The sequence below is a fragment of the Euprymna scolopes genome, chromosome 14 (assembly GCF_053919585.1).
Source record: "Euprymna scolopes isolate OS-2025 chromosome 14, ASM5391958v1, whole genome shotgun sequence".
Taxonomy (NCBI): domain Eukaryota; kingdom Metazoa; phylum Mollusca; class Cephalopoda; order Sepiida; family Sepiolidae; genus Euprymna; species Euprymna scolopes.
This window is the reverse complement of record NC_136495.1, coordinates 98,428,731-98,443,612: the sequence shown is the minus strand read 5'-3', so window position 1 is coordinate 98,443,612 and position 14,882 is coordinate 98,428,731. Positions and strand designations below refer to the sequence as shown.

At 32.5% G+C, this 14,882-nt stretch overlaps 1 protein-coding gene across 1 annotated transcript in view; it reads left to right on the top strand.

Moving 5' to 3' along the window:
• Positions 1 to 14,882, top strand: part of LOC145293196 (uncharacterized) — a 421,398-nt gene that overhangs the window by 135,032 nt on the left and 271,484 nt on the right. Inside the window, exon 2 of the mRNA XM_080139696.1 lies at positions 10,353 to 11,497. Within this exon, the coding sequence (XP_079995822.1) occupies positions 10,353 to 11,497 (1,145 nt within the window). The remainder of the gene's footprint in view (positions 1 to 10,352; positions 11,498 to 14,882) is intronic.

The following is a 14,882-nucleotide window of genomic DNA, read 5'->3' as shown; positions in this document are numbered from 1 at the left end:
AACCTGGAGCATGTGTAGTGTGTGTGGGGGGGGGAACGGTTACTTTTAATACATCTAAAACAAAGCTTCTCTCTTTTCATCACCAATGCTCAGATCATTTTGCCCCATTTGAAATGGATGGCCCTCTCCTTTAAGGCGGCCCGCTGTTTCGAAAAGTTTCTCGGGCTGACTTTCATTTGAAGTGGAAAATATATCAGATCTGTTGCAAAGTTGTTGGAAAAATGGTTAGATCTTTCTACTGCTCCAGAAAGTATCTCACTCCCTGGCGTCATCTTCTAGCTGTATTAGAGCCAGATATACCCTCAGATAGAGTACTGCTGTCACATCTGGGAATTTGCCACCTTCAATACTCTCTCCTACTTTGACAGTGTAAAATCAGTTATGAAATCTAATATGGGATATTCTCTTCTCCTCCTTCATCCTCCCTCAGAACACATGCTTCTTGTTTCTCTCTACTCTTTCATTATTTTCATACTAGGTGCTTCACTGAACTCCAGTCTCTAGCTACCCCCTGTAAAACATTCACAGCAGAAACTCATCTAGCTAGAACCACTGTAAGGAATTTTACTTTTTTCTTCTGTGTGCGTGGAGCTTCCATGAGCAGAGTTTATTTTCAAGAGCTGTTCGTCTGTGAAATGCAATACCTTGGGGCTGTTTCCCAGCCAACTACAGCATGGTCGTTTTCAACTTTAACGTTAAAAAGTTTTTGTTGAGCTATTCTCTTATGCTAATATCCTATCCATCATCTGCAATATTCATCATGTTAGTATCAGCATTTACCCGGCAAAAACTAACTCCTGTCCTCGAGTGGCCTTTGGGCCCTAATGAGCAGTGACTTATTAAAAAAAAAAATTATATGACTTTGGTGTAAACACAAAACCAAAATCTTTCTCATCGATTTGTATAGATAGTTAACCATTAATTTCACCATAATTTCAATACAAATTTATCTTTAAAATGTAATCATAAATGAAGCAAAAGAAATAACAAATCAATTTGCCTTTTTTAATTACGATTTAGAAATAGATTTCAATTTGTTCAAAATCAAGTCAGTCCTTTTAAAGAAAGGACCATTTAAAACATAAATGCTAAGTATTTGTCCAGGAAATAAAACATTGAGAAATAGTTTGATTTTAATAGTCCTATCATTGAATTAAATTAACAATAATAACTTAATTAATAAAATGTTCTTTTTCAAAACCAACTGATTTCGCATTACATAAGCAGTATGTTAAAAAAAAAAAAAAGGGTATGTTTATTGTGTAAAGTTGAATTAACTTGAAAATGTTTTGACTTAACCATTAGTGCAAGAAATGGGCTTAACTTTTGCATGTATTCATCTCTGCTTATATATATAAAAAACACTTTGTATGTCTGTATTTGTGAATTTGTCCCCTATGAGATTTGCTGGGCTGTTTTTAAATTTCACACAAATGTATTCTGAGTGTTCTTAGATAGGTTTTGTATCTGATAAGTATTGAAAATTAATAATCGAAAAAATCCAATTAAAGAATGAATAGCCCGATTTTGACCAAAGTTAACACCCTTATACAACATAACATTTGAGAAGGTTTATCACCGCACAAGCGTATTAAAGCAACAGTTTTTTTTTTATACGGCGGGAGTGTTAGAAACCACAATTGAACCTTGATACTGGATTTTTCAACTTTAATTCAATCCATTATATAAAAATTTTATAAAATCAATAGGTCCTCTACAATGCAATGTAGACTACAATGTATTGTGGACTAAGTCACTGTGGAGAGGCATATGAAGCTTCCTCCCGGTGCATTGTGGTGGGTTCTCGACTTGAACAATTAATTGATTTGATTGAAAAATAGGCCATTTCACCGATTTCAATGACAGTAAAAGTCTTGGAGTTGTGGAACATTTGTTGATCCTCGTTCAATGCTGAGTCGCCAGCTAGTGTGTGTATATGTAATGGGAAAGAGAGAATTAATTTAACCAAATTCTAAAATTTAAACTTGAATAGCATTATATCTGATGAAACGATATTTGATTGACTAACAATTTCTTCCCTTTTCCACTATATTCTTTATTTTGCCGAAATTTTTCTTCTAATCAGATCTTCTGATCAGAAATACTGTTAGTCAACATGTCCTCTAACTGACCTCAACAGGAAAGTAGTGTTGCATTCTAAACATCGCCCTGTCAGCAGGGTCACAAATTTGCTAACAGCAAACTCCTGGGCCTAGTACAAAACAAAAATGAATCTATCTGTAGTGGTGAGCCATGATTCCTTAGAATGTGATCTTGGTGGCTGCAAGCTTAGATCTGATGACCTCGGCGGAAGATTAAATTTGGACAGTATATAGGAAATCTGTACTAAGGACACTTCAATGTTTAGTAAATATAGAAAATGTGAGGTAGCAAGGTTAGTTGACAAGAGAAGTTCAAGGAAAGCATGGATCAATTTGAGAGAAAGGGAAATAAAGACCTGGCCAAAGATAATTTTGAGGTCTTTTTTTTTTTAACTGTCAAGCACATGCCAGAACTCAAAATAAAAGTTAAATCGAATGATAACTGCTTAAGTATGTTCTGGTACGTCACTAAATAAGGCCTAAGTGAGCATTTAGCAGATAGTGAATTTAAAATTTTGGGATTCTGAAAGCTTACTTTCTCGGTGCTTTCTATGCAAATAATGCTCAAAAATAAATGACCAGTTTTAAGAGATATTATGATTCCGTATATTATTTTATGAAATGTTACATTTATATGAAGACAACTCTGTTTTTAATGGTTAAGACTTATATATAATCCCAGATTATAGATTTACTATATAAGTGGAGGATTACTGAAGCACTTTGCTTGCGATGGCATCAAGTAATACTAGTTCGTATCATTGTCATATCATTGGAAAAGTCTGTTCACTGAAGAAGAAAAATAAAGTTCATCTCAATTCTCCTGTGCGCTGTAGTTATTTTCTTTCTGCTCCAGATCTTTTATTACTTTTGTCTTTCAAGCATATCTTTTTATTATATATCATACATAAATTCATATAGAATAAACATATGTACATTTTTATTTCTTTGTTTTTAGAATAGCAAAATAAGTTAAAATTTGTTTCTTATGCATTTGTTGGCATACACGTTTCGTCTGTAGAGAAATGTTTTAGATAGTGAAAAATAACGACAGAAAACGTAAAGGTGGAATGATAAAAGTGGTGAATCGAATGATGTAGATCATTAAAGGATGGGGTAAGGATGTCTGTTAATGTGACATAAAGTGGTTTTCATAAATATTTGAAACCTCCACATAATTAATAATATATATAAATATTGATCCAACATGGCACGAGTATAATGGGCATATTTTGAATCTTGTCTTCAATGATCGAGTGATTCCATCATTAAAATAGAGATAGCAGGTGAATTTATTATAATTCATGCATTGTACTATCAAGTTTCGATGAAGTTAGCTTTTCTGTTATCCCTCTTGCGGGGTAAAAATGTGATTTTTCTCTTTACAGCAAAATAAAAATATCTTTTTTCAGAGTTTACTTGGTGTCAAGGACATGAAATCATGGATTCTTGGCACAATGAAATTTTGTGGTAAAGTCTTACTGTTATCAGAAGAAAAAAATATCAAATAATTCCGTTTTTTATAAGAAAAGTCTCAGAAACAAAAAAAAAATGATTTTAACAATTTTATTTAAAAAAATTATAACATTATTTGGTTTTCTAAAATTTCAAATTAAACTTATGTAATAATATTTTCAAAGATGTAACCAAATTCCTCTATTAAAAACACATACCAACCCTGCTACACAGCAATTCAGATTTCACACCAACCATCAACATTGGACATGTACATTTCTTCTCCACAAGTGGCTGGCTCCTCAAGTTAATACCATCAATAAAATGAAAAGAAAAAAAAAAGCACTTAATCTTGTCTGAATATGTTGTTTTTACTACGGAAGTTTCATCTCTTCCACCCCCACCTCCAACAAAAAAGAAAGAAAAAATGGTTTTAATCATTTAATGAAAAAAAAAAAAAAATGATTAATAAATTTTCAAAATTGAATCCTGATATATTTCAACTCTGTGACAAACTCTGCCAGCTTTGTAAAGAAAAGGACTATCCTTTGAATTTCTGACAAGCTACATTGATGAAAGATGAAAAAAAACAGGAAGAACAATATTCATTGAATTTTCATCGATTATATTATGCTTACAGCAATGATTGACGGAACTACATAGACTTGCTGACATGAATCTTCCATATACCTGCAAAAAAACAAAACTCTGACCGAACCATTTATATTCATAAGAGAATTGTTGTGTACAAAGGAACATTTTGTATTCAAATATTTTTATTTCCATATTGATTGCTTTTTCAGGACCACCATCAGTTAGTAAAGCCTTTCACAAATCAAGGTCTTCGTTATCCTTTCATTAGCTTTTCACTTGATTGTCCTATCACTTTTTTTTTTTTTTTGCATGTAAATAAACACTATATTAAATTCTAAATTTTACTGGTCATTTATGAATCCTATATTGTCCCATATTCTCTGCTTTGCTCTGCTCTCTCTCTCTCAAGAATCCAGTGATTCATACTTAATATTTGTCATATGTGAAGACATACAATTGTGTTTTACATATTCATAACAACATATATACGAGGGATATTAAAAGTAATGCCTCCTATTTTTTTTATTCCGCCTTTTTGGATCGGGGGGGGGTTACAAATTGTATTATGATGACTGAACTTATGGATTCATGATCTGAAAGTTTCATCCATGTTGCAGATATTGACAATGTGAGACTCTAAGAAATCGACGTCTGTTAAAATCTTTTCAATGTTTTAATTTTTGAGTTAAAAAAATAGGCTTTACTTTTGGAACGACCCTTATAAATTAAAGATTCTCTTGGAAAAAAGAATTTTGAATAAAAATTATTTCAAAGTTTTTTGTTAGGAATCCTAGGTTCAAACTTGCAAGAAAATGGAAACTGAGGTTTGTCATATCATAAACAGAACTTATATTAATTTTAAATTTTCAAAATTAGACTAAAGTACCTGATTAGCTGATTAATTAGTTATTGCTGTGCCATCTTATAGAATGACATTTTGCTACAATTATTTTTGAAATTAGTTAATCTGACTTAGTCAATTAATATGATGAAATATTTTTACCTATTCATGCAAACATAAAATTGTGCAAAGTAAATAACTTTTAATTTTCATTGTAGAATAGCGAGAATTGTCTTCCGTACAACTAAAATTTCTTTTTCTGTATAATTATAAAAAATAGGGAAATAAGAATTATTAAAAAATTACCATTGCAACCTGGGAAGTGTTGGGTAGGTACATAAAATACAAGAGCTTTTTTTTGTTTGTTTTTTTTCCCCCTGTGTTTCAGAATTTTTAGTTCCTTAGTTACCTAAAAATTATTTTTTTTAGAATGAAATTGAACATGGAAAACCCAAAATGTATCGAAACAAAGAAAGCAATGTGGTAACATTTTAAAAATAAGTTTTTAACATTTGATGTTAAAAAGAAAAATAGAATATTAAGAAATGCAGAACTTTTCTTTAATTATTGTGAATTCATTTATTTTTGTATTTGGTAATAATTTGAAAAAAAGTTTGTTTTTTCTAATTTTATTTATTTTTCGTTTTTTGTGATTTAACTTGTTTCCACTACTGTTGACATTAGTAACAGTGGTAAGAGTTGAGTTTTCAACATTTCTTTTTTATTTTTGGTTGACTGTCATTTTTGTATATTTTATAGACTTTTCTGATTTTTATTTTAGATACTTTTGGGGGATTATACATTCAGTCTTCATTTTGCAAGACTAATCTTATTGATTGTTACTTTGGGAGACATTCGGTTTCTTGAATAAAACATTTCCTAAATATAAAAAAAATCATTTGTATAAGAATTGAATCTTTGCCAGTCGTTTTTAATCTTATTTTTATTTTGTGGATCTTGAGTGAAGAAGAGAAAAGTTGATACTTTCTTTGCTCAATATTCAAATCTTTTTCACAATCTCCAGACAAAAAACTTTTCCTCTTAAAGAAATTAAGCTTGAGTAGAATTTTATTACCAAACTGAATATTACATTTGTTGGGTGGTTTAACTCTTGTTAAGATAAGAGATTTTTGTCTGTAACCGAAAATGCATCAATCTTCTATAATAAAAAAAAAAAAAAAAAAAAAAAGTGTGTGTATATATATATATATATATATATATATATATATATATAGCAGCTACTACGACCACAGAAGTACATTCAAATGTGCAAAATGTGAAATGAAAAAGTATTAGTGAACCACTACTGGAAGCTCAAAGAAGGTGGACAATCACTGATAGCAGAGTGGAAAATAGCACGGCAAGCCAGCACATGTAGAAGCCTAGACGACCCATGTACGCTATGTTTGAATGAGAAATTAGCTATCCTAAACTTTAAAGAACCTCAAAATTTAAACTGCAAGAGTGAAATAGCAAACATATGTATACACAAAATAAAGATAACCTTAGGATAATGGAAAAAAAATGATTAACAAATATCAACAATAACAAAAATGATAATCCTAATAATAAATAAAAAATATGTAAGCAAATACTCTAGTATAAAATAAAATGTTAGTATAAAAAAAAACATTCAAATTAAAACTAAGTAATTTCCAATCGCATAGAAAAGGGTAAATCTTTGCTAAAATAACAAAGAAACAGGTGTGCATGCTCATTGGCTACAATAAATGGATGTAGGAATAACTAAGAATCTGATTGGCTGACTAGCAAATCCAGTACCATGGAGATGTATAAAAATATAAAGCAACACCAATTCCATGTAATAGGCTGACGAATCCTCTCGAGGATGAAACACAGTAAATTCTGTGTAACTTAATTGCAATACATATTTTCAAAACTTACTACCTAGCTGTATTTGCATATCGAACACTGTCAAAGTCAATACTGCAAATATTTACATAAAATTTTATGTGGATGCATAAACTAATGTTATAAAGGCCAGTGGCATTCACCCTAGGCGGGTTGAACCAGCTTCCCTCAAAGGAGGAAGTTTCATGTGAATATCAAGTTCACAAGCAGTCCCCAGTCGTGTATATATTCCAGTCAGAGGACATGACGGTGTTAGTTTTTTGCAGTTCTTCCAAAGGGGGGATCAACATCCTCCCACATACAACACCTAGTATTACCAAATAGTCACCCATCTGGTACTGATTAAGCTATATATATATATATATATATATATATATATATATAGCTATCCGTAAATCAGTTTTAGCCTTTATAAAGCATGACTCATTAGCTATATATATATATATATATAGCTAATGAGTCATGCTTTATAAAGGCTAAAACTTATTTACGGATAAAGCTTATAAGGAGTAGATGTTCAGTTGAATGATGAATATTATAAGAGGATTGAAAGTAATGAATGGAATGGACACAATTTGATTATTTATGGGAACAGTATATGACAAATATTTGTTGACATTGGATTCAAAGCAAATCCTGTTATAATCTGCAGGGAAGTAGTCAAGTGGTAGTGTATTTCTAGATAGGAAGTTTGTAGAAAGAAACTGCATCTTGCATCATATTATCAATATCGATTCTGAAACTGAAGCCGCTTTCAGGTCCGCCAGCAACCTCTGTAAAAAAGTAATAAAGAATGTGAGAGTTGTATGCTTAGTCCGTCTAGTCCAAAGTTGCTAAGCAGCAGCTAGGGTCCCATCAGTTTTGGCAAATAGCAAACAGAATCCTGAACAGAAGTGCATGCTCTATCCCAACTATAATCAATGGACCTGAGGTAATCTCGTCAGCATCAGACAAAGCCAAACTCTTTGCCTAGATCTTTGCAGCTAATTCTACCTTTTATGACCAAGACCGCCAACCCCCAATATTTCCTCGTGTATCTGAAAACACGCTATGCAACATACAAATATCTGTAAGTGATGTTGCCAAGCTAATCAAAAAGCTTGATTCCAGTAAAGCAACTGGCTCTGACGACATTCCAATTATAGTGCTCAAAAAGCTTCAACCAGAACTAGCGCCCATACTTACAAAGTTATTTAAGCATTGTCTTAAGGAGAAATGCTTCCCAACACCTTGGATATTCTCATGTCTCCTGTGAATCATGAGTAAGCTGCTGGAATCCATGTTAAATAGAGAAGTAGTCAACCATCTTAGCAAAAACAACCTTCTTAGTGACATGCAATATGGTTTCCGTTCTGCTAGATCTACAGCAGACGTGCTTAGTTATATTTCATAGGATTAACAAAGCTCTCAACAGAGGCTTCCTCTCAAGGGCAATTGCTCTTGACATATCAAAGACTTTTGATAAGGTATGACATAAATGACTACTTCACAAGATCTCCAGCTATGGTATAGCTGGAAATGTCTTCTCCATTATTAAATCATTTCTCTCTGATGGGTTGATAAGAGTAGTGGTTGATGGGAAGAAATCAGAAACTCTCAGTATTAATGCTGGAGTCCTTCAGGGATCCATCCTGGGCCCAACTCTCTTCCTGATCTACATAAATGATCTTCCAAATCACATCCTTACATCATTCGTAGACATTTATGCTGATGACACAACAATCTATGATAGCACATCAAAGATCATAAACGACCAAGTTTTCTCTGATTCTCTCTCCTCTGATCTTAAGCATGTGGTACAATGGGGAAAGAGGTGGTTGGTTACTTTTAATGCATCTAAAACCAAGCTTCTATCTCTACACCATCTATGCTCTGATGCTAATCTGGCATTGGTTGAAGTGAATGGCTCTTGTCTTGGGGTGGCTCTGTTTTGACAAGCTTCTGGGCTTGACTTTTACTCCTGACCTGAAATGGAACATGTATATCAAATCCATTGCCAAGGTTGCTGGAAAAATATTGGGATCCTTCTACCGCTCCAGTAGATATCTCACTCCTGATGCAGTACTTTACCTATATAAAAGCCAGGTACAACCAAGGATGGAGTACTGTTGCCACATCTAGGTAGGAGCTGCTAGAAGCAGCTTATCCTGCTTTGACAGAGTTCAAAATAGACTTCGTAGCTTAGTGGGGGATGCCCTTTTCTCTTCCCTGCAACCTCTTTCCCACAGAAGAGAAATTGCGAGCCTGTCTGCTTTATCGTTATTTTCATGACAAATGCTCAGCTGAGTTTCAATCTATGGTCACGTCTAGCCAAAACCACTATCAATAATTTCCTACACTCTTTACCTGTGCCTAAACCTAAATGCAAATTCCATGAACAAAGCATCTCTTAGAACTGCACACCTGTGGAACTCTCTTCCGATTGCCTGACTACAATCTGATTGTCTTAAAGTCCAACGTAAACAAGTTCTTGATGACCCCCCTAAGTAATCCAATTTACAAAATTCCCACTACTTATGTTTGCTACACCATAATCACATTGACTAATGTATACCCATTAACCCTTATCCTCGAGTGGCCTCCGAGCCTTGATAAGTGGTGATTCCTCTGTGTAAAAAAAAAAAAAAAAAAAAAAACTATTAGAAGAAACAAAAGCATGCAAATAACATTTTGTTCAGTCATTCATTTTTAATCAAAAAATGTTATTTCTGATAAAAAAACTTTACTGCATGTGAATGTTTATTAAAAACCTTAGACATCTAACAAATTTATTTTGTTGGATTTTCAAAGTCAAGCTTAAATAGCAATCTGACTGACTTAGTGATGCTTGGATTTTTTTCCCCTTCACCCTACTGTTATTAGCACAAATAGTTTATTTCGCTTAATGTTTTTTATTTGTTTTTGTTTTTTAATCCAGCTAAAAAAAATCTACTAGAGTGGAGATATTTTTCTGTACGCACCAAGACAGAATATTATGTGCGATTATACAAAGTTCTCTCTCTTCAGTTCTTCAAAAATAGAAATGTAAAAATATATATTAATATTACTTCAAGCATTTGTGCTTTTCACTTGCACATATTGATTACATATTGTTCTTTACTCTTAATTGATTAGCATCACAGACTAAAAATAAATTTTAAAAAAAATTTCATTTCACAAAATAGTCTGCTTATAAAATTAAAATCATCAAAATTAATTTCTGCTTCTTCATAAGCAAGTTAATCTTTTGCCCCGGGCATTGCCAGGTAGATACAGCTATAGTAAAACATAGTAAATTAATATTTTATATTTTAATTAATGATAAATATAGTAATATTATTATCATTACCTAACTACTTATATATTATCATTGATTTTCCAGAAGTGCAGTTAGTTTTAATTAAGTATTATGTAATTTCCATATATTTAGTTCTCTGCTTTGGAAACTGTATTACTCCATAGCCAATTTTGTAAAATTCACTTATTTTTTCTTTTTCTTTTAATTTTAGTTAAAATTACCAATAATGATGGAAGAAGCCTTAACCAAGTCGCCTCACAAAACAACCCAGAATCGTCACCAGTGAAATCTTCTGCGTCTCTGCAGCCTACTCCTGCTTTGGATAATCCTTTAAATGAACTTCATAAAAACGATTTGCTCACCCAGAACAATGAAAATACATTACCTTTAGCGAACGAACCCTCAGGAAAAACTAGCGACACTGTCCCTGGGTCCACATTGCAGTCAACTCTGTCCCCTCCTCCTCAATCTAAACTGGTTAAAAACAGTTCAGATTCATCTGACATCATGAAACCTTCCACAAACAGTAGTATAGAAAGTGCTGGAAGTCAACTACAATGTGTTGACTCTGGTACTATTAGTGCTTCACCTTTGAAACAGCCTTTAGAAAAAACTGATTCGAGCAGAATTACTGTAACTGCTCCAACACAAACTGTTCAGAGTTCTGCAGATGATTCTTCGAAGAGATTTCCAAATAAAGATCTTGAAGGTGCTAGCCAAACTGCAAAACCTATTGCTTGTAGTAGTAGTGGTAGTAACAATAAACCTACAAATCAACAGTGTGTTCAAGGTCAGGATAACATTGCCGATAGTTCCATACTGTCGAAAGGTAGTCCAGAGTTGACCAATTTATCAAGTGCCAGATCTGAAGTGCCTAAAAAAGCAGACCAAGACGCCGCCACCACTGTTAAAATGGCAACCTTGTCTCTGAGTGATAATGTCAACAGGGACATGGATGAACACTCTTCTAAGCGTAGTGATAGTGATTCACAGGATGTGACGCCATCGGATTCTCTGAGTATTCCATCTGATAGGGATTTGGAAGTTGTCGATATAGCTTCCCTCGGACCCACTGACAATGATGCTGGTGCTGCTTCGTTGAAAGTGACCAAAGATGGCGCATCCTCCTCCTCCTCCTCATCTGTACTGAGTATATACCATCTAAAGTGGATTCATTTTAAGTCCAAAAAGATTCCTGTCATCACGCAAAATGAAAATGGTCCTTGTCCTCTGCTTGCCATCATGAATGTCTTGTTGTTACAAGGGCGGGTAACTCTTGAGTCTGGCTTGGAATTGATTACCTCGGAACAACTTATGGATCACCTGGATGAATGTATTTTGGAAAATGTACCAAAGGTGAGAGTTATCAGCTGTGGAAGCTTAATATTTCATAAATTTTACATTATCATTTAAAGATTCAGCTAAAGAGCTGGACTTTCTTTTTCTAATTTGTTTATTTTGATATACTATTTTTTTTATTTCTATTTTTTATGCTTATTTTTTTATATACATTTTAAGAGTTAAAAGGCTATAAAAAGTTTTTTTTTTGGGGGGGGGGGGGTTGAAACAAAATTCGACTTAACAAAAATATGTAATACTCTCGACTTTGAATCATAAATATTATGAAAGTAATTTTAATCTTTTGCAAACTCCGCAAGACACAACTCCAACCTTTAATTTTTCAAGATGGATTAGTGGCAGTTAAGTATCTTCGACATTTACTTATCTTCACAAATGGATCCAAACCAGAAAAACAATGTTATACAATATATAATCTACATACATATAAATTTGCATTTTTTTCTAATGATGACATGGACATTTAATATTATTTTCCATTTAAAAATTATTAAAAGAACTTTTTAATGTACTCAGTTATGGATATGCGAGCGATTATATGAAGATTAATTCCTTTGAAAAACCAGCATTAATTACTTATTCATTTTTTATGGTTTCTTATTCGATGATTGGTTTATTTTACTATTACGCTGAATTCTGTTTATGCATAGTTTCTACATTCTGCATAATTGCACTTTCTACCATACAGAAATATCTATATATACATATATAAAAGTGACTTTGGTGTGTGTATGCAGAAAGTCTCTACCAAACTTCTCTCTGAATATTTGGTCTACAATATTAAATTTTAGTATGTGTATTTAGACCTGTAGTACACTTTCGATTTGTTTTTTAGCCAGCAAAAATTGTACTAAGAGGTAAAAATTGAAAACAAACCATTGGCTTTGGCAGGTGTATTCGACTAAACATGTTTACATGCACAAATCTACATTCATAGGTTAAACAATATTATTTTTTAACTATTTATATGCGTATGGGCGTGCGTCAGAGAATAAGGAATAAGGTTGGAGAGTTGTATGTTTTGGTTTCAATTCTAGCCGATGGCACCCAAGTCAATTTTTACTTTTCAAAATCATGACTACATATTAGGTACAATATAATAATGATTATGTATATGTGTGTGTATTAAATGAGTTCTAATCTATTGAAATAAAACAATATTTTTCAAAGAGCTCAATAATATATATACATACATTATATATGTATATATATATATATATATACACACACACACACACACATACAAAGTTGATATTTTTTCCGCACTTGTATTGATATTAAAAGCCTACTTTTTCTATTTAAAAATTATTAAACTAAACTTTTTATTATACTCGGTCATGCATATGTGAGCGACTTGATAACAGTTAACTAATTTTAACTAATTTGCATTATTATTTGAAAAATCAACTTTCATTAATTAATTTTATGGTTTTCAGTGGATGATTGGTTTCAATTAACTATAACGCTCAGTTCTATTTATGCATATTTTCTATATTGTGCATAATTGTATAGCATTTAATATGAAAACATTCTAGCATTGTGTGTGTGTGTGTGTAAGAACTTGTGTGTGCGGAACGGTCTCTACCAAACTGCTCATGTTTTGGTCTCCAGATTTGTAACTTGATATACAAGGATATGGATCTGTGGAACAAATTCTGGTTGGTTTCTAGCTGGTAAAAATAGTCGCTAAGAGGTTAAAATTGAAAAACTTGACTCTTGCAAGAGTAAGCTTACTAAAGATTTTCCTTCTTTGCATGCATAAATATACATTTTTCTGTTCAAATTACTTAATTTGAACGTTTTTTGATCCATCTGTTGATAGCTCAAACTATAACAACTAAAGATTGAGCGCTAAATGTTTCCATTTCTGTTCTAACTGATGGCACCAAAGCCATTTTTAACTTTTGAAAATGATTAGTATATATTGGGTACAATATAATATTCAATATCAAATTGACTCTAATAATATATATGAAATCTGCATGATTTAAAATATCATATTTAAGCATATTTTATTTAAGCACTATTATATATTGGGTGTAATATAATAATCAATAATTTTGGCTCTATAGTAATGAATATGAAATTTCTATAAATTTAAACATATTTAAGCTTTTGTGACCAAGCAACACCAAGCGACCTGCTATTTTAAAATGATTAAGAAACGTCCATAAAACAATACCTCCATTTTCAATGCAGTAGATATAGTGTTCAATCTTGTTTTCAAACAAAGAAAAAAATAATTCATTATTTTCTCTGATTTATTTTCAGCATTGACACCACTAGAAAGCAACAAACGTGATAACAATAAAAAAACAAACTTTTATGCAAATTAGAAATATGTCATGATAAAATATAGATATATCAGATTCCAAGTAATACAGAAATTGGGGAGGGGGGTTCAAGCTGATGACGCGGTCGTCTGCCTCAGATATAATTTCTGAAAAAATGTTTAAGATTTATACAGGAGTATAAAAGAAACTATTTATTTTTTAGTCATCACTTACCAAGCCCCAAAGACCACTTGATTAAAGTTAATGAGATACTACTCCCCACCTCTGACTTACCAAATATAATACAGTAATTTTATTGCTTCCGCACAATGTAGAGTAGAACAAAGTTTCTGTAATCCCCCCCCCCACTCTCACACACCTGATTTTATTACAGCCTTTGGGTCAATTAATGTGTTTTATATAAAAATAGTTTTTATAATTTGTGTCTGTCAAATAATTTATGCTGCTAAATCACGCAATTTTTTGGGGGGAGGGGGTATAGGCTTTGCGGATGGGTATGCTGACAACGAATATCAAGGTTAAATTTGGGGCACATATTTTAACAACACACACACACCCTCATAAAATGGGGTGTCTATTCCGAAAGTCATTCTTACCATGGCGAGGTTGGGGGTGTCTATTCTGGAAGCCGTTCTTAACATTAGGACGTTGGGTGTTGGCCACCAATAACAATTGTAGTTTAATTTTTATGAGGGGGGGGGCAGCATGCTTCAACCGGGCAACGCTGATTAATGGGTCCTGCTAGTATGAATATAATATTGTATTATTATTATGGCTCCTTGACAATGCCAAGTAGTTTTTCTTGTATTCAATATTATGAAAAGAAGCCTAAAGTTCTTTATCTTGAGAAATGCTGTGTTTAAACACATTTGCTCTATTAATAATAACAGTAGTTATAAATTAAATCCGGAGTTAATGTCTATTAATTAAATTTCAATTTGAAAACGTGCAGTCATTTTCTGTCTTAAACACACCTGCTTTATCTTGAATATGAAGCATTATGGCTCCTGGGAAAAACGCCCACAAAAGGACAGAAGTTCTTTATCCCGGGTGAAACTACATTTAAACACACCTGCTTTATCCAGGAT